General features: G+C 38.9%; 1 protein-coding gene across 2 annotated transcripts in view; it reads right to left on the reverse strand.

Moving 5' to 3' along the window:
• tmem131 (transmembrane protein 131) overlaps window positions 1-12,918 on the reverse strand; it is a 211,265-nt gene that overhangs the window by 103,718 nt on the left and 94,629 nt on the right. The window contains exon 4 of one of the 2 annotated variants that reach the window (XM_060826238.1): window positions 7,773-7,841. The exons of the other annotated variant lie outside the window; for it this stretch is intronic. Within the exon in view, the coding sequence (XP_060682221.1) occupies window positions 7,773-7,841 (69 nt within the window). The remainder of the gene's footprint in view (window positions 1-7,772; window positions 7,842-12,918) is intronic. 2 annotated transcript variants of the gene reach the window in all.

Below are 12,918 nucleotides of genomic sequence, written 5' to 3' on the forward strand. Positions count from 1 at the left end.
ACCAAAATAGTTGATCATATAGCATCCATCATGTTCCCAAATGAAAAGGCATTACTGTAAAATGAAAAAGTCATAGATTATCTCAGTTTGGATAAGCAACCCAAAATTTGCTTGTGGTTTTTTTAAAAAGTCATCAATTTGTTACTCACTTATTCCAAGTCCTGGCTTGAACATTGCAAACAAATGATTCTGAAACTCATTGTTATTGGAGCCAGCCTCCATTCTTATTGCCTAATTTCATGACAATTAACAATATTCAGACATGCCTTTTAGACTCCACTGTTTAATTGGCATGACATTCTAAGTAGACACTTAACCTTCAAGGGCACAATTAAAATGAAATATGCATTTAAGTCATTCCTATACAGAACTTGGTTGAAATAAAGTAGGTTAAAAACTTACTGCGAATTATTTAAAAAAGGAATGAACTGACGTGAGCAATGAAAAATAGAATTACAATTTTAAATTGAGTCTTACATGTTTCTCACCTGTACTCACCTCCACACTCCTTATAAAATAGATTTGTTCTTAGCAAAATACAAGGAGCAAGAAAATCTCCATAATTTGGAAACATGCGTTTTCTGCGTTAAAAGCTGCATGTCTTTTGAAAGACCTCACTAAAAAGAAATGAGTCGTAACAACATTGGTACCAGGGATCAAAATAATTAAGCCTTTGTTTTTGGGACGGCTCAGGACTTTTCTCTGCCACATTTAATGATTCGAGGGCGACCCTTTTGTTTACATGGGTTCCTTTGCTCAGTCTCATCAACTCTTACAGTCAAATAGCAACATTGCCTTCTGTACTTATGATGCAAGGGTTTTTCTTTATATAGAAAAGATAGCACAAATATGAAAGATTGCACACTTTGTTTTATTCACTTGTGGGATGTAGGTGCCGCTGGCAGGCCAGCATTCATTGCCCGTCCCTAGCTGCCTTTGAGAAGGTGGCGCTGAGCTGCCTTCTTAGAAGATCGAACAATACAGTGCAGAACAGGCCCTTCGACCCTCGATGTTGCACCGACCTGTGAACTATTCTCAGCTCGTTCCCCTACACGATCCTATCATCCATGTGCATATCCAAGGATTGTTTAAATCTCCCTAATGTGGCTGAGTTCACTACATTGGCAGAAAGGACATTTCACACCCTTATCACTCCGAGTAAAGAACCTGCCTCTGACATTGGTCTTAAATCTATCACCCCTCAATTTGTAGTTATGCCCCCTCGTACAAGCTGACATCATCCTAGGAAAAAAAAATTTTCACTGTCTACTCTATTTAATCCTCTGATCATCTCGTAGGTCTCTAAGTCCCCTCTTAACCACCTTCTTTCCAATGAGAAAGAGAACCAAGTCTCTCAGCCTTTCCTCATAAGGCCTTCCCTCCAGACCAGGCAACATCCTGGTAAATCTCCTCTGCATCTTTTCCAATGCTTCCACATCTTTCCCAAAATACGGTGACCAGAACTACACAATATTTCAAGTGTGGCCACACTAGCATTTTGTATAGTTACAGCATGATATTGCGGCTCCAGAACTCAATGCCTCTAACACACCAACTGCCTTCTTAATAGAAATGTCTCCATTTCTACTGCAGGATTCTCAACTTATGAATAATAATAATGTCAAAAGTTAAGGGATTTGTGTGAAAGAGCGTACCGAGCATGAACCCTGGATCCCAATATTTTCAGGAAACAAGATAATCTGTAACACTATAAAAGGCTAGATGGATCATCAAACTTAGCAAGCAAATGGTTGCAATTGATAAACCAACAAGGCTAAAGAAAATCAAAATCAGCATTAAGGTTTTTTTTAAACAAAAGAAATACTCACAAGACATGATCATCACCCTCTGGACCAGTATTTATTGCCCTTCACTGGATACCCTGGAGTTCTGGTCAGCTACCACCTTGAACTGCTGCAGTCCATTTGCAGCTTGAATGGTGATGAATATAATGCTGTCATTAGTGACCATCCCCACTTCTGACCTTATGATGGAGGGAATGTCATTGATGAAGCAGCTGATGATTCAGCCTATGACACTACCCTGAGGAATTCCTGATTTGGAGATGCCAGTGTTGGACTGGGTTGTACAAGTTAAAAATCACAACACCAGGCCACAGTCCAACAGGTTCAATTGGAAACACCAGCCCCTGGAGCACTGCTCCCCCACTAGGTGGTTGTGGACACCCACCTGATGGAGCAGCACCCCGAAAACCAGCCCAACTAAACCCACTGGACTACAACCTGGCATTGGGAGATTTTTAACTGTGGAATTCCTGCAGAGATATCCTGGATTTTAGATGGCTGACATTCAACAAATAGAACTAAATCACCCATTGTGTAGACATGTCTTTAACCAGCAGAGTGTCCTCTACAATTTCTACTTGCTTCAGTTTTGCTAAAAAAGTTTTGAGAAGCCACGGCTTGTCAAACGCTGCCTTAAATGTTAAGGGTAGTCATTCTCTCCTCCCCTTTGGAACTCAGCTCCTTTGCCCACGCTTGAAGATTAATAATAAATCTCTGATTCTAAGCAAATAAGTCTCCATTAATCTTCTTAAGCATTCACCAAGATAGTTAAATGCATATATTAGGCAAGTTACAGAACATTAACATTGATTTTCCAAGTATTATTCCTGCTAATTAGGAATATGACATACAAATAGCTTCCTTAAACCCTTCATAAAAATTAAACACAAGATGCTGACCATCACAGAGGGAAACAATTTACAGGTTATCTAATGATTTATATTCTGAGCCTCTATACGTTTAAAAGTTTTTGAAGCCTTGGCTACTTTGTGTACTTCCCAGTGAGTCCTCCACATTCCTGCCCCAGCCCTGCCTATTTCGTAATGCAGAATATCTTGGGTGGTTACAAAATTCAATAGACCCGGTGACAGTGATGACTGAAGTTAAGATACATAAAAGGTTGCAATACCTACAAATTATCAGTGGATTAAATCAATGCTGGGCCTGGCATCTGCTCCCAATCCCTGGCCCCACACAGCCTCTGGCTCCTTCCCTCTCCACAACCACAGTTGCATCAACATTAAGCGCTACTCACTCGCCTATTCAATACTCAGGCCTGCCCCTGACGAATACTTATTGAAAACTTCATTGACCTGGTCTCCTGTAACCCTGGTGTACAGTGGCTCCATGTTCAGCTGGGATTGCCTGCCCTCGATGCACTGTCAATCACAGCAGGAGGAGTGGAAGAGAGTGAACTTGCAATTGGTGGGTCTCGAGTATCAGCATTAGAATCAGAGACGATTCTATTTCTGTTTTTAACGCCAGTTTGGGTGTGATTTTGCCTAAATGGTCACCTGTTTGAATTTGTGATTTGGAGATGCCAGTGTTGGACTAGGGTGTACAAAGTTAAAAATCACACCACCAGGTTATAGTTCAACAGGTTTAATTGGAAGCACTAGCTTTCAGAGCACTGCTCCTTCATCAGGTGGTTGTCACCTGAACCATCTGGTGAAGCAGCAGCACTCCAAAAGCTAGGGCCTTCAATTAAACCTGTTGGACTATAACCTGGTGTTGAGAGATTTTTAACTTGGTGTCTGAACTTGGATGTTTTGGAGCATAACGGGTGTTGCACCTATTGCTTTTGAAGATTGATAATACCTCAAACTCAATGTGAGTGCTAATGATCTTTTTGCAGCCATTGCAATCATTAAAAAAATTGTTTATGGTATAGTTTTCTTCTTCCACTCCTCCCAGTTAACAGAACACTGCAATGGTCCTCAGACATTCATTAATTTAATCCAGATCGAATACACAAGGAGTGGTTTCACATCATCCTAGGCACCTAGGTGCAATGCAATCCATGTTAGCTGTATGGTGGAATGGACTGTGTATTATGAGGTCATAGCCAAACTAGAAGATTCAAATCTATTTCGTTTGTCTCACATATAGTTTCCTGATGTTTGCAAACCACAAAGTCATTAAAAACCACAAGAACAAACATCTTTCCAATGCAGATACATAATTCTGTGACCTCGTCCTTTCACAATTTTCTCTCAAATTCTTATCCATTCCAAAATATTCGATCTCCATTCATTAAGGCTATGCATTACTTCATGAGTAAAAGTACTAAGCGCTTTGAGAAATTTGTTGACATTAAGTGTAGTTTTGCATTGTAAAATTACAAGAGCAAATGCAACGACGCGATACTATAGTAAATGCATGTTATTGTATGCTGTTTCCAATTAATACAAAGAACTCAATGTCTGATGAAATATCAAATTAGAAATAATTTGGGGCAAGAGCTGGCAGTGACAGGGAAAGGTGATGCTTTCAGGATTAAGTACTGAATTACAGGGCAGTTAGATCAGTTGGCAGGACTGCTCATTTGCAATAGAGTGACACAAAATGCAGGTTCTGTCTCCGCACTGGCTAAGGTTACCATGAAGGTTCCACCTTCTCAACCTTGCCCCTTGAGACATGGTGAGTCATGAGTTAGACCGACCATTAGTTGGCTCCCTCTAATGACAGCAGTCAAATAGTCTGCTGGGACTTTGACAACTTCACAATAGCATGCTTTTATATCATCCTTCATAAGTATCAGGATAACAAACTGTATCAGAATTGGCTGAAATGCTAACTGAGTGCAAAACTATAGAAAACCACAAGACTAAACCGTACATTATTTCATCTTCCTCTGTGGAAAAGTTTTTTAAAAACCCAGTGTTGCATCCAAAACAGAAAAGTTACTTAAAAGTGCAAAAAAAAGGTTCCAAACGAATGTCTCAATAGTTTAATAATGCTGTTGTTAGAAAACAAAGCAGCATAATATGGTAACATCAAGAATTACTTCTTGACCCAGCTTTTTTTCTTCTCTCAACTCTTGGAAATAAGCTCACACTAAGTTAACTAGAATAGAATTTGTACAAGCCTATTTCTGCTTTCTCATTCTTCAAATGTGTAACTTCCGACTGAAGAGGAAGTCCAGTTTATTTCTACACTATTCAAAAGCAGAACCAGTATTGAAAACCTTTGCTAACATTTTCATTTCTACAAGTCTCAATGCAAATTTGTTCACAAATGCACCTTCTAAAAACAAAATGACAGCAAATTTATCTCGTTTCCAGATATTGGCATATATTTTTCCTCAAATAATACTTTGCAAAGGAAGAACACGAGAGAAAAAAAAAAGAGAATACTGACAACTGGTCTCTACTATAGGGATGCAGAGCATTTGGTGTGAAATGAGATGCCTACAGCCACTTCAAAAAAAAATCAATAAAAAAAAAAGGGTAGATTTATAAGCTCTTATAACTATTGCAGCATAAACAACAACAATTTAAAAAAGGCTTGTTAACTGAAGATATTCAAGAAATGTTAAAACTGGTATTAAAAAAAAAATTTGCTCTTAATCTGATAAGAGTTGTCAAAGCCTTACTTATTATTCATTACGGATTTCCAAAGCTGATGGATGTTTTGAGTTGTATCATGCATATTTGAAGTTTAAAATATTGACTGACCAACCAGCACACAATATTACCACTTGAAGATCTGCTGCCTAAACAATCAGATGCAGACTATAAATCGATTAGTCTGAAAAAATCAGACTGTATCTGTCAAACTTTTCCATGCTTCAATATTCAAGCAGTTTTTTTGTGCAACAATAAATATGACCTGATTTACTGCATCAGCTGATGAACTCCAAATCATTATTTTGCTTATAAAGCATAAAATTAAACTTTACGTGCCTCAGCCTGCAAGCATTTAGTTTGCCCAAGAAACACTGTTCCACAACTACAGTGAATTCGAAATCTAAAGCAGTGCATTTAATTCACAGTCCGAGAACATTAAATATTCTCGGCTGTTATTTCACAACCTCCCTCTTGTTTTTTTTTAAAAAAACCTATGGCTCAACATAAGCAAAGCACAGAGATTTGTAGAAAAAGGGCATCCAACTTTTTCCTTCAACACATTTACTCAATAGTTCATTTGTGAGCAGTATCACAGTAAAATGGAAAGCAGCAATATACAAATCTAGTAATCATATACACAAGTTGATTCCTCCATTGAATCAGCTATTAAATCCTATCCATTACATCGATAGTCCAAATATATCTGATAGAGTTGTCACTGCATGGTGTCCTGTACATCAGATACCAATCATTTGAGACTGAAAATGGTTTCCAAAAAGTGCACTACTCCCAATTTTATCTACTATGGAGAGTGCAAAAGGAGCTACACAGACCACAAAATTTTAAATTTGATATGGTTGTGCGCTGAACTAGCTGCAGCAACGTAGAAGAAATGGAAAATGGGCGATGTTTCAAGTTGAGCTGTCTCCAGATATGGTTTTATATCCAAAGTGGAAGACAGTTTCCGTAGAAAAGCTCTTGGCCCCCATGAGTCAAAATGGTGTTTCTTTGCACACAACATCTAGGATACACAATTAACGTTTTTACATTCATGTAAAAATGCACATGGGATTTGTATTAGATCACACTCTATGCTTATTCTCTCCAAGTGATAAACATTTGACCACGTGAAACCTTTAAATCCTTCCTCATTAACAGAAACAGATTGATCATTTACAAAATTTCACAACTTGTGTTATCCCTTTAAAAATGCTTGCATTATTAAAGGGTCTGCAAGTCCCAAAGTGCTTTATAAAATCAGTGAAATATTTTGCGTATTCATCATTGCAATGTAGGAAATTAAGAAAATAACTTTCATACATGATCCCACAAAAAGCTGTTACATATGACCGAATTTTGTTTTAAGTGGCATTGATCGAGAGATAAATGTAAGTCAGAACATTAGGAAGAAACGCCCTCAAACTTTCTTAAAGATGCTGCCATACATTCTTTTATAGCCGCTGTGGATTAAATTGGCACCTATGTTAGCCACTTACAAGATAAGTGATTTGTTTAAAATACTTCACTGATTGTAAAAAGTGTTCTGGGATTTCCAGAGAGTTACTGGTTGCACATAAATGCCCTCCATGTGAACAATGTCATCTGACAGCATGGCATGCGTGTGTCAGCTTGGATTCTGTGCTTAAGTGGTACTTGAACCCACAGATGTAAATTAATGATGAATGAGGTCTAGCAACAACTTCAACAAAATATCTTGATGAAACACATATGGTTGCCTACTTACATAGCTACCTCATTATTGTCACCCAGTAATTTGGCAGATTTAGAATAATACTGTGCATTTAGGGGGATGAGGCGTTTGGGTCAAATGTTTGGCGACTAACCGCTTTCCTGTTCATTCCACTTGACAATATTGTTATTGTTAAGAAAATATCATTTTTGAACAAGCAGAATAGCCTGTCTGAATGAGTCACCAGTTTAACAAGCTCCAGTCTTCTCAGATTACATATAGCTATCACTTGCGCATGCTACACATTTTAAAAAAAAGGAAAATATTTGCATGCATTGCCCCCACATTAGTAGAGTTTTACTAAACAGAAGCTATTGTTACATTAATTCTTTTACAATAACTTTGGGGACAGGACTTGAAGTTAAAGTTTAATTGAGCTAATCTCCTTGATACACTACATAATTATGAGTCGATCTATAAGCAACCCTACAGTATACAAAACTGACACACCTCTCTGCCTGAAAGTCCTCAGGTCAATACAAAATGAAACCTGCACAACGGATCTTTAAAAAAAAAACTACAATGCAATTCTGACTTCTGGCATTGCAAGTTCAGAGTACAATATTATATTGCTTTGCTTAAGCTAATCAGCAGACACCCTCTTCAGTGCATACTTGAACAATGAAATCAAAAGAAGATTGAACTTACTGTTCGTGGAAATCCAACATCGGTGGCTCAAACCGGATAGGTCTGCAGTTACCCCGATGGTAAGAGGCACTGAAAGAGAGACAAAGCTTCTGTAACAGTAGCAATGCAGTAACATACATGTCTGTGCTGGTAAAAATACAGCATGCATTTCCTTTCATTAGCTTGAATAATGAGAAAGCATGCAGACCAAACATCAGTTTATTATTGCAGAGACCTAGAAGAACATGTTCAACCAGTCTGGCTTGTCATATTGCATGCACTCACCAATGCCTTCCTGCCCAATCCCTGGCAGCCAATTAAAGCAATGATTCAACTAAACACTCCCTTTCTCAATTATATAAATTTATAAAAATGTTTCTATTCCATGAACACATTTATGGAAGCACCATACTTCAATGTTTAGCAATAGAATTAAAAGGTTTAGTGGAAATTTTTAAAAATCCTTTTGAAAAAAATTTGGGCATTCATATTTCATCCCTAAAGGTATTTTACAGATCCAGGGTAAAAAATAAATCACTTAATGGTCCAATCACGACTCTAACAGAAACCTTGGCCAAAAAAAAACACTGAAAACAATTCTGGTCTCTTTCCTAGCGGAAGGATGTTGTGAAACTTGAAAGGGTTCAGGAAAGATTTACAAGGATGTTGCCAGGGTTGGAGGATTTGAGCTATAGGGAGGCTGAGGGGTGATCTTGTAGAGGTTTATAAAATCATGAGGGGCATGGATAGAATAAACAGACAAGATCTTTTCCCTTGGGTGGGAAGTGGAGGAGGCTGGTACAACTGCAGCATTTAAAAGGCATCTAGGTGGGTATATGAATAGGAAGGGTTTAAGAGGGATATGGGTCAAATGGGACTAGATTAGGTTTAGGATATCTGGTTGACACAGACTAGTTGGACCAAAGGGTCTGTTTCCATGCTGCACATCTCTATGACTCCAAAGCAGATGATACGAAGGGAATTCAGCTACTACTGTGCTTAGATGCCACTTCTGAAAAAGGTGAGGCAAAGAAACAACAGCTAGGAGCTAATCAAGTGAAGGATGCGGGGAAAATTGCAAAAACAAAAAAAGTGTGAAGCCAAGGATTCTAAATTCAGTTTCCCAAGAATAAAGAAGCCAGCATTGGTCAGTGACAATTGGAGTAACAGGCTAGGACACAATGGATTTTTCAACAGGCTTACAAAGACAGAGAAAAGCAAAGAACTTTGAATCGAATAGCACAGACTACATAGTGGGTGACTGGTGGTTAGCACTGTTACCTCACAGCACCAGGGACCCAGGTTAGATTCCACTGTAGGCAAATGTCTGTATTGAGTTTGCACATTGTTATGAAGTGTATTGTACCTTTAAGAAAGTTGGAAAGCTAGCAAGGACTGACAAAGCAGAGTTCTGAACAAGGTAACACTTGGTGGATACAAATAGCAGCTGCTGGGTTGCCACGAGACAAAAACAAATTCAGTCAGTTTAAATCATGCACCAAGATACCAAAATCCAAATCAAATTTGGTTTTAATATTATCAAAATACTAAATTCAATGAAATGATCTGATGCTTTGGGGACATTTTGAACAGTTAAAAGGGAAGAACTGCCAAAGACCAAACAATGTGGACTCTAGCTGAAAAACTGTCTGAAAAGGTACCTATCTGTGGGGGAGCGTGTAGTAGAACAGAGGCCAATCTGAGAGAATCGACAAAAGGAGAATTGGCAAAACTGACTGGTTTTGAAACATGATTATTTTCTTTTTGTAAATCTTAAATTGGAACTTCTTATTAAAAAAAAAGAGTCAGACTAGTATTGTAGAGTGGGAGGTAAGAAAGAAGTTGCTAATTTGTACTTTAAATAGTGACCTCTGGGATAGTTCATTGCCTCAAATTTTGTTACAACACAGGGTAAAATTTTTCTGTGTTGCTGGTTTAAATTAGCAGAGAGGTTTACCCAGTGTTGTAACAGCATCCTCCATGTCTGTTTCCTCCCACAGTCGAAAGATGTGCAGGTTAAGTGAATTGGCCTTGCTAAATTGCCCATGATATTCAGGGATGCGTAGGTTAAGTGCATTAGTCAGGGGAAATATCAAGCAATAGGACAGGATCTGGATGGGTTATTCTTTAGAGGGTCGGTGTGGGCTTGTTAGACCAAATGACCCATTTCCACACTGTAGGGATTTTATGATAACCAAAAGTATTTCTGAAAACAACTTTTGCAACCGGAGTAGAAAATAAAAGTGCTAGGATTTCCTCCAACAGTTCATCTGCACAATTTGAACAAGGAGTCAGGACCGACAGGTTACCAAGTATTGCTATTCCCCGCTAAACCCCCATACCACACCACCAAACAAGACACGAATGATCCACTTCAGGATTATTTTCATCCCAGTCAACAACATTAAAAAGGTATTGTTGTTGCCTCAAGATAAAAACGATGCAAGTTATGCACATAGGGCACAAAAATGGAAACTCAGCAGGTCTGGCAGCACCTGTGAAGAGAAAACAGAGTTAAATGTTTTGGGACCAGGGACCCTTCTTCAGAATAGCCATTTGGCCTGATACCACAGAAGGTACAACAAGTTCTACAGAACAACAAGTAGACAATTTAGGCAGGTAGAATGTCTTTCCTCCAGAATACAAATTTATGTCTCCTTCATGTATAGGCACTAAAGTGCAACATTGATGATCTTGAAGTCTAGTTCTCAACTGACAAGAATTCATAAAAACACCTGGAGAGTCATACCAGACAAAACATTAAATGCTTCCCATTCCAATAAGCTTCTCTGGGTTGATTTCATAATAGCACAGAAAAAAGCCATCAAACTGGTTGTACGCAAGCAACAAAGCTTTCCCTATGTCTATAGCTTTTTGTTCTGTTCAGATATTTATTCAATTTTATTTGAAAGCCACACAATTTAATCTGTGTGACTTGCTTTGTAAATAAAGAGGATTTTTTTTCCCCTCATGTTGCCATTTCCCAACAATAAACTGGTGTCCTCTGCTTCTCAACTCAACAATGGCAACAACTTTTTTCCATCTATTCCCTTCTAGATCTCCAGCACCTCATGAATCTCTTCACCTTTTCCTTCCTGAAGGAGAGCATTCCCAGCATTACCTATCTAGTTAACTACTCAGCATAATAAGTATTCAATTTATCATTGGACCAACTGCCAACTTGAGAACAAACACTGGCAGGAAATTCAACTATTTGTCTTTTTCTAACAGCTAAAATGCAGTTTTAAATAGATAGCACAAATTGGACAACCATTATTACAGTGGACAGTGTAGCCTCATCCAGCACAAACATGAACATGGCGGCAAAGAAGCTACAGAAAAATAGTGACAGGCAAGTTGTAAAGGAAAACAAAAAAGCAGAGAATTCCGTAATCAAGACTGGAGACAGTATGCTTTGCGGCCATCATGTATAGTCTCACAAGTGTTTTATAATTAGCTTAATGTGAGGTGGGCATTGCTGGTAAGACCTGCATTTATTTGGTATTGATAGTTGCTCTGGAAAAGATGGCGTGCTTTGTTATTTAACCACAGCTGTCCTTAAGGTATAGGTGCGCGCGCACACACACACACACACACACACAGTTGGAGTTCTCAAACTTAAAAAAAAAAGTGCCTTGTACATGTACAACACAGAAACAGACCCTTTGGTCCAACTCATCCACACCGATCAGATAGCCCAAAAGTAATCCAGTCCCATTTGCCAGCATATGGCCTATACCCCCTCAAATCCTTCCTATTCACATAGCCACCCAGATGCCTTATGAAGTGGTGTATTTGGCCCAACCTCCACCACTTCCTTTGGCAACTCATTCCAACTACCCACAACCTTGGCATGAAAAAGTTTCTCCTTAGGTACCTTTTAAATCTTTCCCCTCTCACCCTAAACCTAAGCCCTCTAGTTCTGGACTTGACCACCCCAGGAAAAAGAAACCTCATCTATTTATCCTCTCCATGTCCCCAAGGTCCATAAGGTCACACCTCAGCCTCTAAGACTCTAGGGAAACTAGTTCCAGCTCTCTGTCTTTCCCTATAGCTCAAGTCCTCCAATCTTGGCAACATCCTTGTAAATCTTTTCTGAACCCTTTCAAGTTTGACCCAGTGATAGTACAAGAATTAGTTAATTTTCATAAATAATCCTATTGAGATTGAAATAACTAGGCCTATAGTGCATAAATTGCTCTCAGCAAAAGAGATATTTCTATACAGCTCAGAGGGCAAGGACAAGGGAGAATTGCTTCTCTTTGGAATTCTCTAGCTCAGGTCATTTGTTTTTAAAAAAAAAGGAGTTATAAATTTCTAGACTTAAATACATCACCGATCAAAGATCAGCCATGATTCAGTTAGAGTCGTAAATAAACAGCACAGAAGCAGACTCTTCAGTCCAACTCTTCCATGCTGACCCGATATCCCAAATTAATCCAGCCCCACTGGCTAGCATTTGGCCCATATCCTCGTAAACTCTTCACATTCATGTACCCATCCACATGCCTTTTAAAAATGCTGTAATTAAACCAGCCTCCATTATCATCTCCTCTAGCAATTTATTCCATACATGCATTACCTTCTGAGTGAAAAGGTCCCTTTCAAAATCTCTGCCCTCTAGTTTAGGGCTCCTATACTGGAGAAAAGACTTTAACAATTCACTCTATCCATGCCCTTAAATGATGTTATGAGCGCTACAAAAGGTCACCCCTCAGCCTCCAACACTCCAGGGAAGACAGACTCAACCTACTCAGCCTCTCCCTATAGCTCAAACCCTCCAATCCTGGCGACATCTTTGTAAAACTTTTCTGAGCCCTTAGTTTCACAACATCTTTCCAATAGGAAGGAGACCAGAAAGGAGCACAGTATTCCAAAAGTAGCCTAATGAATGTCCAAAACAGCCACAACATGACCTCCCAAGATACTCAAATGCACTGACAAATAAAGGCAAGCGTACCAAATGCCTTCACCACCCTGGCCTCTGCAACTCCACTTTCAAGGAACCTGCACTCTTGTTCAGCAAGACCTTCTCATTAAGTGTAGAAGTCCTGCCCTGATCTGCCCAACCAAAATGCAGCCCCACACATTTATCTAAATTAAAATCCACATGCCACTTCTCAGCCCATATGTCCATCTGTTCAAGGTGCTGTTTTACTTGAAGGTA

This window comes from Hemiscyllium ocellatum, chromosome 6 (genome assembly GCF_020745735.1).
Source record: "Hemiscyllium ocellatum isolate sHemOce1 chromosome 6, sHemOce1.pat.X.cur, whole genome shotgun sequence".
Lineage (NCBI taxonomy): Eukaryota > Metazoa > Chordata > Chondrichthyes > Orectolobiformes > Hemiscylliidae > Hemiscyllium > Hemiscyllium ocellatum.